The sequence below is a fragment of the Sciurus carolinensis genome, chromosome 10 (assembly GCF_902686445.1).
Source record: "Sciurus carolinensis chromosome 10, mSciCar1.2, whole genome shotgun sequence".
Classification (NCBI taxonomy): Eukaryota; Metazoa; Chordata; class Mammalia; order Rodentia; family Sciuridae; genus Sciurus; species Sciurus carolinensis.
In genome coordinates, this window is record NC_062222.1 from 21,222,029 (window position 1) to 21,236,334 (window position 14,306).

The 14,306-nt window shown below is 41.0% G+C and overlaps 1 protein-coding gene across 2 annotated transcripts in view; it reads right to left on the minus strand.

The window, feature by feature from the left end:
• The window catches only part of Otud4 (OTU deubiquitinase 4), a 45,501-nt gene extending 32,085 nt beyond the window's left edge, over positions 1-13,416 (minus strand). The window contains exons 1-3 of one of the 2 annotated variants that reach the window (XM_047566727.1): positions 13,317-13,416; positions 7,653-7,736; positions 4,375-4,425 (exon numbers count right to left, since the gene is read on the minus strand). In XM_047566727.1, the coding sequence (XP_047422683.1) occupies positions 4,375-4,425; positions 7,653-7,700 (99 nt within the window). In that variant the 5' untranslated portion in view covers positions 7,701-7,736; positions 13,317-13,416. Of the gene's footprint in view, positions 1-4,374; positions 4,426-7,652; positions 7,737-12,029; positions 12,704-13,316 lie in introns of those variants that run through there. The other variant, XM_047566726.1, reaches the window with a different exon arrangement.
• Positions 13,417-14,306: the final 890 nt, after the last annotated feature.

Sequence of the window (14,306 nt, forward strand, 5' to 3'; positions counted from 1 at the left end):
ATGAGAAAAGCAAAATAGTACAGATTTTTTTGCAAAAAAGTTTGGCTATTTATCATTAAGTTAAACATTTATTTACCATGACCCTGGGCTAGGGAGATAGCTCAGTTGGCAGAGTGCTTGCCTTGCCAGCACAAGGCCCTGGGTTCGATCCCCAGCACCGCACAAAAAAAAAAAAAAAATACCATGACCCTGAAATTCTTCTCTTAAGCACTGATCCAAGAGAAAAGAAATCATATGCCCACATAAAGACTTGTAGCTATAGGCAAATGCTGACAGTACCTTCAATTTTAACTGGAAAAATTTTAACACCCAAACTGGAAAGAATCCAAATATCAACTAACTAGTAAACAGATACACTGTGGACATTCCATCCAGTGGATTACCCTCTGCAGTAAAAAGGAACAAACCACTGATAAACCAAACTACACAGATGAATCTTAAAAGTATTTCCATCATGCTAAGTGAAAGAAGTCAAACATGAGACTACAAATTATACCACTGTATTTATACACACCTCAACAAGCCAAAACTGAGGATGCAGACCAGTGATTACCAGAAACCAGGAGGTCAAAGAAGGAGATTAAATGCAAAAAGGCATGGGGAACTTCCTGGAGCAACGGAAATGTCCTATATGATGTTTTGTGGTGGTGTCTACACAATAGTGTATGTTTGTCAAATACCATCAAGTTGTACATTTAAAATCAGTGAGATTTAGCTGGGCACAGAGACACATGTCTGTATTCCCAGCAACTGGGGGGTGGGGGGTGGGGTGCTGAGACAGTAGGAATGAAAGTTCAAGACCAGTCTCAGCAACTTAGCAAGACCATGTCTCAGAATAAAAAAATAAAAAGAGTTGAGGATGTAGCTCAGCAGAAAAGCACCGCTGGGTTTGATCCCCAGTACCAAAAAAAAAAAAGGTTTGGTGACCAAAGAAACTGTATGAATGTTAAATCCATATCATGTTACATGTAACAGACAAGAGGCCAATTTACTTCACTAAAGCTAACAAAATACATTCTTCCAAAGTTGGTGAGCTGGGGATGTGGTTCAGTGGTTAAGCGCTCCTGGATTCAACCCCTAGTACTCCCAAAAAAAAATACTCTACTGGCATCTTCAAGAGGATACAAATGCTTTCTTTGAGAAGTGGAAGAAGTAAGAGTTTACTCATCAACTGTATTTCTCTTTTCATCTTATACATCCTATGTATCAGGGAGGAAAAAACCAGAATGATTTATAAGTATTTGTTGTTAATGATGAAGAAAACACTGTTCAGAAGGCATCTAAGATACAAAGAGGTTTAATCAGATGTGGAATGTCCCTAAGAAGTCCTATTTAAAAGAAAAAAAAAAAAAAAAAAAAAACCTGGCCAGACCACCCAGCCCAGGCGCTCAAAGCTCCTTCCTTTTCCAATAAACCACAAATCAAATCAATCTCAGTTCAGTTCACACTGCATCATTTCCTCCCTTGCCTGACCCTTTCTACTACCATTTTGTAGATCCAAGCTCAGACCCTTACGGTCCAATAGCCTGAAATGCTGAACAAAGATTATTATGAAAGATCATATGGGGTTTTCTGATTAACAAATTAATAAAGGGACTTTGTCGTTTCCTGTATTTTCTATAAAGAAGTAAAAGTCATCTAAAATATTTGTCAACAGACAACTGTTGACATTCTAGTTTTCATCTTCCCAGCTACTCATAACAAGATATGGGTTTAACATTCATTCAAAATACACACATTGATCACCAATTAGGCACACCAAATTGTAAGCTCAACTTCTGGGAACCAATAAGCATCAAAATATTCGATCCTTTTCAAAAAGGCTTATAAACAGAGAAAATTGTAACCTTCAGGAAAAATGAATCCGTGATCATAGTATATGGAAACAACCAAGTTTCAAACTTATTCAAATAAAAATATAATTGGGGTGGATTCAGAGAAAAGGCCTTCCTGGGGTATTTGTCTCCAAAACTGGAGTAAAACTATAGTTATTGCTTTTTATACCTAATACAATGGAGACATTTTTCCAGATAATAGCAATATTTTAAACAATTTTAAAATGGGTCTGACAAATACTGCACATTCTCACTTCTACATGGTCAGGGGTATGACAGAGAGATGGTTACCAGGCACAGGAGTGTACTGGATAGGAGGAATAACTTCTAACACTCTAAAGCACAGTAGGATGCAATTATTGACAACAATTTGTCATATATTTGAAAACAGCTAATACAGACTGTTAGTGTTCCCAACACAAAGAAATGATCAATGTTTGAAGTGAGAGATATGCCTATCAGCCTGACCTCATCATTACACTTTGTATAAGACTGAAATGTTACCCTGTATCCCATAAATATGTACAAGTATATGTCAATCAAATTATTTAACTTTTTTAAAATACAATGTGTTTTTTCTACCTCTGGTCTCATTCACTTCAAACTGTTTTTGCACAGTATTCTTTTCATCAGTCCATTTAGTCAACAAAAATACCAGGCATGAGCTGGGGTTGCGGCTTAGTGATAGAGTGCTTGCCAAGCACATGTGAGGCACTGGGTTCAATCCTCAGCACCATATGGTTTTTTTTTTTTAAATAAATAAAATATATTTAAAATATATTTATTTAAAAATAAATCAAATATATTGTGTTCATCAAAAAAATTTTTTAAATAAATAAGTTTTTTAAAAATACCAGGTACTATTCCTGGTTCTGGGGCACACCAGTGAACAAGACATATAGAAATCTGTTTTCAGAGCTTAATTCTAGGAGGAAAAAGATAAACAAAATATATATTATATAGGTTGATATAAGCATGACAGCTAAAAATAAAGCAGGAAAGGGAGATGGGGAAAGTGTTGAAGCTAACAGTTGCAATTAGAGATGTGGTAACCACTAATCTCATGTCCTATCTTAAAAATGGTAACCACTAATCTCATGTCCTATCTTAAAAATCTCGATGTCTTTCCAATGTCAGATGCAGAGATCCCAGAGCTGAAAGTTTACGTGTGGGACGGGGGCCAGGGATTTTTTACAGGCACACAAGGTGATTTTGATGCAGACAACCAATAGGTCATAAATATCTTGAGAAACACTGCTCTAAAACATACGCTCCAAATTATTGAGTCCAACACTGAAGGCTCTCCCATGTTCAGATCCCAGCCTACACTCCTGCCTTCTTTCTCACTACCTCTTACCTTAGAATGTTCATGCTCCACACAAACTGATCTATTTTCTACATCTGCCTTGCTCAGTTTTCACTGACTAGAACATCCTTCAGTGCAGGCACTGCTTATTTAGAATCTAATTAGACTTCAAATGTGAACTCACAAACTCTTCATCAACCAGCTGGAAATAAAACTTTTGAGTACTTATACCATCACATCTATATTTCTTGTGACACACATTTTACTAATTTGTATTTGACTCTCATCCCTACAACAGAGAAACTAATTAGTTATCTCATCTATACATCCTCAGGGTGACTAGTTATTCTTGTCCCATAAATTGAACACTCCAATTAGCAACAGGGAATCAAACAGATGACCCAATCACTGATCAAACACCTTTCTTCCAATGTTAACAGTCCCTTTGCCACCTATCTAACTCTTCTTAGCTTTTTTCTTTGCCAAAGCTATTTTTCTCTTAAAAGTTGACAATGAATGTGAAATTTTAACATTCTAAATGGCATTCCATGATACTTCACAGTTCATGTACGTGAATGTGTTTGTTTACGTGTGATGCTGAGGACCAAAACCAGGGCCCCAAAACATGCTAAGAACATACTCTGCTATCAAGCTACATCCCCAGCCCACATTTCATGATATTTGGATTTGTACAGTGAGAACATGAGTTTTATGAGCAGAAAAAAAAAAACTTTTTTAACTTCGACATGATTGAGAAAATGTGGTAGCAGAAATTGGTAGAGACATGCCACCTTTTTCTCCTCCCCCTTCACAAGTTAATCATGGGAAATGGAACTTCCATGGAAGAACTTTGCCTTCTCAGTTGCTTAAGGAAAAGATCAAATCTCACCTGTCCACCAAGTTCCACACACAAACCAACACAGCATTCTGAAATTCATCACCATTATTTCAATCTTGTATGCTACATTCACATGCTTTTATGACAAAGATAAAGACCGCATGACTCCTATCTTTAGTGAGAAAACTCTAGTACACGGCTCCAATTGTCTTCTAAATAAACCCTCCGCAAAATGTCTTCCTAGATGTTGTAGGAAATATTACAAGGAAATAGTGTACGCTATCCCTATAATCTGCTAAATACTTCACTATTAACTTCCATCTTAATGAATTTCAAATGCATTATGTTGGATACATACAAATAGAAATTAATATATTTAGAACATTACTGCATACCTGTGGATTTTCCAAACGTTTTAAATACTCTTCAAATGACCCTTCTATAAACTGGAAAAAAAAAAAAAAAAGTCTATTAGGAATGTTATCTTAGAAACATTTCAAAACAGTTAACTGCTTCATTGTTAACTTTAAATTACTGAGTTCTTATACAAACCTAGGCTACATCAGTAATATTAAAATAAATAATTATGACAATATATAGAAATAATTTAAGACCATAAATATATAAGAGAGTTTAAAGAAGGAAACACTGCCAGGAAAGTTCCAGGAAATGGAGTGACTAAAGATGAAGGCTGGCCAGAATCTGGATGGGCACACAGGGGAGCAGACACTCCACAGCAAGTCCATGTGGCACGAGGAGGAAGAATCCCATGCTGGGAAGACAGGAGCAATATCTGGACAGTGGGAGTGGGGCAACTTGTTAGGGAGCTGAGTGAGAGAGGAAACGAAATGGGGGCCTGTTTATAGAGGGCCTTCACCCAGGCAGGAACTTCAGACTAGACAGGAAAGTCGAGTCAAGTCACTGCGTATGACATCTTGAACTGAGAAATTACACAATGAAAACAGTGATTTAGGATAAATTTGGTAGTGGTCAGTGTGTGTAAGAAAAGAAAACAAAGACAGATATAATAGCTAAGAAAGCGTGTTATCCTAATAATACAGATATGAGTATTTGTTGTCTCTTAGGTCAGATATCTAAAAGATGAGAACTAAAGATATGCTAAAGATATGCTGAAGCATTAACAGAATTTTTCTAATATTGTTGATTCACTGTTACTTAAACATAAAATTAGTTTATTCACACTATATGATCACCCACCTTGTTTTTCTCACTGCACTAATTTGAGAAAGTTCTAAAAGACATACATCTGACTCACCATAGTCAATTTTATTTAGCTTATAGTTCCACTTAAGTGGTACATTAAAAACATACTTCCTAGTCTATAAAAAATCTTTTAAATATCCATGGATTTTTTTTGAAGATTGAGATTCTTTCATAAATTGTATATTAACAAGTTTCTAAAAAGCATCTTAAATTTTAACACACATTTTAAATACACCAATCAGATGCTAATTATTTACAGACTTAAAAGAAACCCATCGTGCCACTTAAAGCTGGGAAAGATCTGTTTTCCAACACAAACCTGCATGCATCCAATCTGAGTCTTCTTTCTATGCATAAAATGTCTAGCTAGGCCATGGCTGAACACTGTCAGTAGTAAGGCATATCCCTTCCCACAACACACCTTTCCAACTCTGGCCAATAGGTTCTTATTATAAGAAAAGTAAATCTTTTCCCCTCAGAACTTTCAACCACTGATCATATCTCCTAACATTATACAAACTAAATACATACATGCAAAGCACTTAAAACAATATCTGGCACATAGTAAGTGTTCAACCAATGTTAACAATGTTCACATTACCAACAAAGCTTTACCTTCAGGGTCAATAATGATTAATCCACATGTAATTTCTTCAAATATTTATAGACCACTCTATTTCTCCACTCTTCACAACTATCATACCATAAGACTAGGTTTCAAACCATCTGATTAAGCAAGTTAACTCTCCTTCCTAGTATTTTTAACTACCCATCCTAACCATAACATTCAGAATTCGCCTGAATATAGAGAATACCAATCTAGGAGCACATTCAACGAAGAGAAACTCTTTAAAGTCTTAAAATCTAGTTATTTGCTAACCAATCAATAAATGGGCTAAGGAACTAAACAGGTACTTCACAAAATATGAACAGTCAACAAATACATGAAAAAATGTTAAACATCTCTAGCAATTAAAAAAATGCAAATTAAAACTACACTGAGATTCCATCTCACTCCATTCAGAATGACAATTATCAAGAATACAAGTAACCATAAATGTTGGTGAAAACATGGGGGAAAAGGTTCACTCGTACATTGCTGAAGGGACTGCAAACTGGTGTAACCATTCTGGAAAGCAGTATGGAGATTCCTCAGAAAATCTGGAATGGAACCACCATTTGACCTAATCATCACACTCCTCAGCATATACCCAAAGGACTTAAAAATCAGCATACTACAGTAGCACAGCCACATCAATGTTCACAGCAGTTCAACTCACAATAGCTAAGCTATGGAACCAACCTCAAGTGCCCTTCAACAGATGAATGGATAAAGAAAACATAGTATATACACACAATGGAATATTATTGAGCCATAAAGAAGAATGAACCTATGGCATTTGACAGTAAATGAACGGGAGACTATCATACTAAGAGAAATAAGCCAAACCCCAAAAACCAAAGGCCAAATGGTCTCTCTGATATGTGGATGCTAACAAATAAGGGAAGGTAGGAGGGAAAAAATAGAAGAAGTTCACTGGATTAGACAAAGGGGAATGAAAGGAAGGGAGAAGGGATGGGAATAGGAAAGACAGTAGAATGAATTGAACATAACTTTTCTATGTTCATATATGAATACATGACCAGTCTAACTCCACATCGTGTGCAACCATCCACAAGAATGGGAAGTTATACTCCATGTATGTATAATGTCAATTCACACTCTACTGTTATGTCTATCTAAAAAGAACAAATTTTAAAAATCTAGTTATTTGCAAAGTCCAATGTTCTTTATGAGTCAATGGAGGAAAGCACCTTTAAAAGTTGTAAGGTTACGTCATTCTAGGTCATAAAACCAATAACTAATAAATCCTATCAGACTTTGAATATGTAATGAAAATAGGTCAGGTGGCAACTTATTTCAAAGCCTATTACATACTACTGAGAAAATTATACTGTTGTTATACAACATTTTATTAACTATTAATCAACATTTATATAATTAGGGTTCTGATGTTATTTCACAAAGAGCTCTGAAAATTAAAAATCTATAAATGCCTTCTGATAAAATTAAGGGTTCAGTATTACTTATGTTCATCATCTTTTTTACACTTCAAATCTGAAACTCTTAATTAATCTCAATCCCCAATTCCCTGAGCATATCAAGTGCTAATGTACAGTACACAAGACTCCCATCCAGGTCATCCTTCCATCCCCTCACAACTGTTTTTTTCATCACAGAAACTTCCTAAATGTATAAATGAGTAACACAAAATAGCCTTGAAAAATCACTAATGAATATGTTTGGATTTAAGTTCAATAATGATTTTTTAACAAGGGTTATTTTCAAAACTCAAATACCCAGGCTGTGACATTTCCACCAGGACGCTTCTAGAGACCAAAATGTAAATGCAAGTCAAGACACCATGTGTTAGAAATTATAAATTACCGCTTCAAATTTCTCTCTGTTCTCCCGAAGATAGTGAATACAGGCCATTCTAACTTCAACATGGCGAGACTGTGAATGCAATACCTAAAAAGAAAAAGCAACACACTATTAAGCATTTTGTTAAAAGTGGATTAAGTTACAACCTGATGCCTTCTTTGTATCAGTCTCCCTCCATTCCCCTTTCTATAATTTTGATAGCTTTACTCAATCTCAACTCTTCCTTTAAGCACAAGGATGGCATGACATACAGAAATGGAGCAATATTCCTTAAGCCAGATTCATTCTATAAAGAATGCATTACTATTTCTCTTAAGTCACTAAAATCACTCCTCTGAGGACACTTTAGTAAACTTAAGACGATTTCCTTTCCTCACTTGCCAGCCCTCTACAATAACTTTGCGCTTCAGAAACCAGAGCTAACAGAATACCTGCTACTCAGCAACAAAGCCTCAATCTGTGCTTGTTAAAAAAGAGAATACTCAACTTCATTAGTAATCCTATTTGAGGCCTTAAGCCTGTACAAGATAGATATTTTTTCCTCCAATAATTCTGAATATACTTAGTGTCCTTAAATGGAAATTTAAGTCCATTATGATTTCAGAAAAATTAAAGGATTCTTAAAATAAATCTTTACCAAGTTTACAAGACTCAAAAGAATACCAAAGTAGGCAGCCTGGATGTAAAATAGCTGTGTGCTGTCATCCCAAGAGGCTTGGGATTTGGTATTTGGGGTGGGCACTAAACCCAGAGGAGGTCTACCAGTGAGTTACATTCTCCAGTCCCCTTTTTAAAATTTCATTTTGAGGTAGGGTTTCACTAAATTGCCAAGTCTTGAAGTTGCAATCCTCCTGCCTCAGCTTCCAAGCCCACTGGGATTACAGGTATGCACCACCAAGTCATAACTCTTTTTGTGGGTATGGTACTGGAGATCAGAAAACTTGGCAACTTAGCAAAGACCTGTCTCAAAATTTTAAAATTTTCAAAAGGGCTGGGGATATAGCTCGGTGGTAGAGTGCCCCAAAAGAGAAAAAAAAAAATTAAGTTACAGTTCCTATTGAGTGAGTCTCCTACATATTCAGCTTGAGTGAATTCAGAAAGACAAGACCCCCAATTACACATTTTATAGCTCCCCTTGGATCACAGTCAAGTCTAATTTATATACCACAGGCACAACTGTCTGGACAGTCACTATGTCTTATTACACTGTGACACATTGAAGATGCACTAGCTAAGGTTAGCAACTGAGTTGATTTTCAGTTTACTAGCTGATTTTCAGCTTCACTGGGTAGACCTTCATTGCTATCTGCAACACTATTAAATAATAGCCTTTTTTCTAAGCTTCCAGCCTAGGAAGGACTGCCCATGTTATTTAAACTACCATGTGTGTATGTATTTATATTAAGAAAACTACCATACGAGGTGGAAGGTGTAGTTCAATTATAGAATGCTAGCAAGTATAAGTTCCTGGGTTCAATACTCGGTTAAAAAAAAAAAAGAAACCCACATTTTTTTTTTTTTGCCAGTTCCATAAACGACATTCGGCCAACACTCCCGCAGCTAACGTTAGACGCTATTATGAATCAAGGCATTATTAGTATGAGTAAGCCACAGTGTCATCCGATAGGTCTTTCCTGCCATTAGCAAAGTAGAGCTAGTGTTAAAGCCACTTACCTAGCAACAGGTGGCAGGCGTAAGTTAGGAAAGCTTATTTCCCATTAAAAACAATGGCAGGCATATCTAATGGTTTTTCTCCTCTTTTAACAAAGATGTTAGCACATGGAATCAATCTGAACCTGTTATTCAGGAGCAAAATTCAACTCTCAACTTCCACAAATTGTGGGGTGCTAGTAATTTATAAAGCCAACACTACAAGACAAGCAAGGATAAATGGCAACTTTATAAAAAGTAAATTTCTGCACAAGTTCAAGGACCTCAGGAAGAATTCAAATGGTATGGTAAAAGTCCATCTTTACACACTATTGCAAACATAAAAATAATCTAATAAACTGACAAGCTAACAAGCTATATGGAGGAGGCTTTCCATCGCTCCTTAGGACTAGATAGTGATAAACACTGGGAAAGGAGGAGACACTGTTTTAGCAAGTCCTTTAAGAGTACCCTATTTTTAGCTCTATGGCTAGGAGCTGATTCAGGTCAGGCCTCCTCTCCTGCAGGCCCAAATCCACTACTGTAAAAAAGGGAAGGGTCCACCTAAAAAAGGTGATCTGGTGGGAAACTGAAGTCCCCTCCCCTTCTCTACAGACTGCCATTTAGATTACTGACTCCTTAGAAATTTTATCTAGTGATTTTATACAAAAATTATTAGTTTAAAAGAAAATGCTTTGTCCTCATTTTAAAAGGGCAGCCTGAGTTTGGTGATATTTCCCTTTTCCCCACACTCTGCCTTTAGCCACAACTGCTACACCTTTAGTCCTATCTGCCAAATAACCCAGTCTTCCCCCAAAGTTCACCTCTTTGAACTAAGCTCAAAATCAGCCAGATAACCGGAGAAGGTAGTCCCTTATGCCCAACCTAAATCCCATTATTAAAGATACAAAATAATGTAGTAATGAGTTTTTAGTGTTAACTAGCTCTTGCACCTACAAAAATACTTAAAAATAGATTCCACTACAATACGGACAGGCTTCTGAATAATCCAAGTTCACCAACTATTTATGGCATATAACATTGGAAACAAACCTTTCTGCTTCAGTAACTAGGATCTGGATAATTCAACTCCATATATTAATTTCTACCGCCTTCCTGACCAAATTCCTGCTAAAGCCAACAGTATATAATAACTATGGGCTGACTTCACTTTCATCTCTTCTGCTTCTGGAGAAGTTGAGGAGTCCAAAAAGGCTGAGACAGAGGAAGCACAACAGATGGAGATCTGGAAAATTCACAAATGGGGCAGAATGTTTACCTACTAATAGTAAGTACTGGGGTGGGTGTGTGAACATATCCCACTCACTGAACATCCTAAATTTCTGAAAATCCAAGCAGTCTAATGAATTGAAAAAGACAGAGCCTGGTTTGGAGAACTTTAAAGAGAATGTTTCACTACCAGTGCCTAAAACAAAGCAAAGTTGTCCCCATTAAACCAATTTATTGTTTCAAAGAAAGATTCAATGCTATATATGTAAAAACAAGAGACCTTTGAAAATAAATATCTGGTCTATAGATGATTAAAAAAAAAAAAAAAGGAACAAGAACACCCAGACATCGTGATGGCACAAGCCTGTAATCCCAGCTACTCAAGATGCTGAGGCAGGAGGATGGCAAATTCCAGGTCAATCTAAACAACTTAGCCATACCCTGTCTCAAAATTAAAAAAAAAAAAAAAGGTTGTGGGAGGACCTCAGTGGTACAGTGCCCCTGGATTCAGTTCCCAATACCACAAAAAAAAAGAGAGAGAACAGACTGAGTCTCCAGATGTTAGATAAAACATTTATTCACAAATAGAAATTCTAAAAGCTATCTAGCATTCTGAAAAAGTGATGGGTAAAAAAAAAAAAGAAAGAAAGAAAGAAAAGAAACATGATTAAAAACCCCACAGGGTGTGAGGAGGAGTTGTTTCTTAGTCAAAAGGAAGCAAACTGTGAAAGGTATGACCAAATACTGGAGCAATGATGTGAAACTTTTTATCCAACTACTTCAGCAGCTATTTTTCAAATACAGGATGGGTTACTGCACACCTACAATGTACAGTACTATATGACAGTAAACAAGCTTTCAAAAAAATCATAAACATTTCTAAGCAACTCTTATTAAAAATGATTTTGGCCATTAACTAGGGGGTAAATCTGGTCCAGAAAGGCCTAGAGAATCCTAGTTTTTAACATTCCCTCCTCCAACCAACACAAAAAATACTTTTTAAAAATGTAAATTCTTTTTGGTATACCTCCACTGCCTCGCAGAGGATAACGAGGTGTGGAATGTACTCAAGCACAATTACTTCCAAATGTTCTACATTTGTAAAAGATTGGTTTTCTCAAAACCCCTTGCTTTAAGTGACCTCGGTGAGCCTGACTGGCCCACATTCCAAAGTCCACTAAGCAGGGGGTGGGGGTGACCGTGCTCCACGAGCCGGGGGCCCCACCTCCCCTAGGAAACGTGTGGTTTACTGGCGTGAACGCCGCGCTCATAAAACAGAGGGAAGGTGAATGCGGAACCCAACTGAAGCACCAGCATGTCGCCAGATCCCAGCAGTCACGCTCCGCGCAGGCCTCACAAGTTGTCCTCAACTCTCAGTACCATTCCGGCGCCACAATGGGCCGCTGTGACGACAGCGGGACCACGCGCGGCCCGCGACGTGGGCAGCCGGGGCAGCGAAGCCGCCGCGTCCCACCCCGGCCCGCCGCCCCCGCCCATTACCTGCTCCGCCACGGCCCGGAACAGGCACGACCCGTCCTTGGCGACCAGTTTCCGATACAAGCCCAGTTTTCGCAGATAGGCGTCCATGGGCGTCGCGTCCTCGCGGGGCGCCGCGCCGCCCTGGTCCCCGCCGTCTGGGGCGCCGACGGCCGCCTCCATGTTGCCGGTCCCGCTGCAGGCCAGGCGCGCGGGCTAGCCCCACATGGCCGCGCCGCCGGCTGCTCGACGCCCCGGCCTGGGGCAGGCGGCGGCTCCGGCTCCGGCTCGGCGAGCGGCGGCAAGCGGCGGCCCGAGGCAGCGGTCCGCGCTCTCCCGGCGCATAAGGGAGCCCTGCCTAGTGCATGGCCGTCCACACGCGGCCGCCTCCCCGGAGGGACCACGCGCCCCGGGGGCACGGGGGGATGAAAGAGCGCCCCGAGAGGGAGCAGTCACTTCCCGACCGCCTCGCCGCCCCGCTCGGGCACCGGGTCGAGGGTCGCCGCCCCGACAAGTTTCCTGGTCCCGACGGGAGTGGGGCGAGGAAAGCTCTGCCGCCGGCGCGCGCCGGGCCGGCTCGGGTGAAGCGAGGCCTGCGTGCGCCGCGCGCTCCCCTCGCTGGGAGCCGAGGAAACCAAAAGAGAAAGCCGCGGCCCTGCGTTTCCCCACCTCGCCGGAGGGCGCCGGAGGGGCGGGGAGCGGGAGGGGGCTCCCGGCGGAGGGCAGCACCCTCGCAGCGTAGAATTTGTTTTCGCTTTCGGCCCCAGAGCGGAGAGGACGGCGGGAGGTGTAGTTTTGGCAGCGGCAGGAAGTCGGCGTGCGGCGGGCGGGCACGCCCGGGCCGGCCTACCCCGGGGAGGCGCCCGGGAGGCACGCGGACTACAAGTCCCTACAGCGCGGGCGCCGTCGCCGCCGCGCGGAGCCGGCTTCGCGCTTCCCAGGCGCCGCGTCCGCGAGCAGGCCGAGGGTCTCCGCCAGCCGACGCGCGGCCACCTGCGCGCGCCGCCAGGCCCCGCCCGCCGCCGCCACCCGGCCTCCCGCCCTCTGCGCCGCGGGGCCGCGGGAAGTGCGCGCGCGTCGCGTGCGTGGAGTTGCCAGGGACACAGCGGCGGCGGCGCCGGCCCTTTGTGTATTTCCAAACAGAGGGCGCACCTGTCTGCACCCCTCCCCCCGGCCCGCGCTCGGGGCGTCTCCGCAGAGGTGGCTTTAACGGCTGAGGCAGGAAGCGCAGCTACTGGCCGAGGCTCCCGGAGCCGCCACCATGCGGGGCGGCACTCGCTGACCGTAAATCCGTGGGCTGCTGGCTCCTACCAGAAATGAAAAGTACAGCTCTGGCCCCACGGCGAGATGATGCCTTTTTCGTTTTTTAACACCTTGTCACTCGTTGAGCATCGCCAAAGAGATGTCAGCTGTTGGAAGAAATTAGAATTTTTTCTTGTTATAAGTATTCATCTTCTAATCACTTGATAAGAGGCCGTACTTGCCATGGCGTCGGGCAGTGCTGGAGGCTGCAGACTCAACGTCCTACCCCCGGAAAGTTGCATGACAGGAAATGGCAAAGGCAGGCTTTGGAGCCCAGTATTTATCCAACATGCTTCTGAGACACCAGAGTTTTAATTTGTTAAGGCACAACAGCATCTGGTGTCCTTGTTTAAATACATGGTTAATCATAAAAACTACTCGAGCCTTGAGGCCATGGTGGAGGAGAGGGAGGAAAGTGGAGGACTGTGGTACGTTTAAATGCAGTTGGGTTCTTTGGAAGGGGGACCAAGGCAGACCAGATGGTGAGAGTCCTACAAAAATTACTGAAAACTCTTAGATATTGTTTTCAGTGCAAGCAATTAGTCATGTTTTCACCTCCCTTGTGGCATCTAAATTTGATTTTTTTAAAACCGGGAATTGAAACAGGGCCCTTTACCACTGACCTACATAACTTTCCCTTTTATTTTTTATTTAGAGACAGGGTCTCCCTAAGTTGGTTAGGGTCTCGCTAAAATTGCTGAGCCTGGCCTGGAATTTGTGATCCTCCTGCCTCAGTCTCCTGAGTAAATGGGATTACAGGTGTGTGCTACCATGCCCGGCTAAATTTAATTTCTTCATGTTTAAATATTCTGTTCTAATTTGCTGTTGTTAGAGAATACAAACATTACCGTGATCTAATGAAAAAAAATGTTCTTGTCTCAATATTAAATTCTTTAAATGCTGTAGAGAGGAAACACTTAGAAAAATATCAGATTTCACCAGACATGGTGGCACACGCCATTGTAATCCCAGTGACTCCGGAGGCTAAGGTAGGAGGAT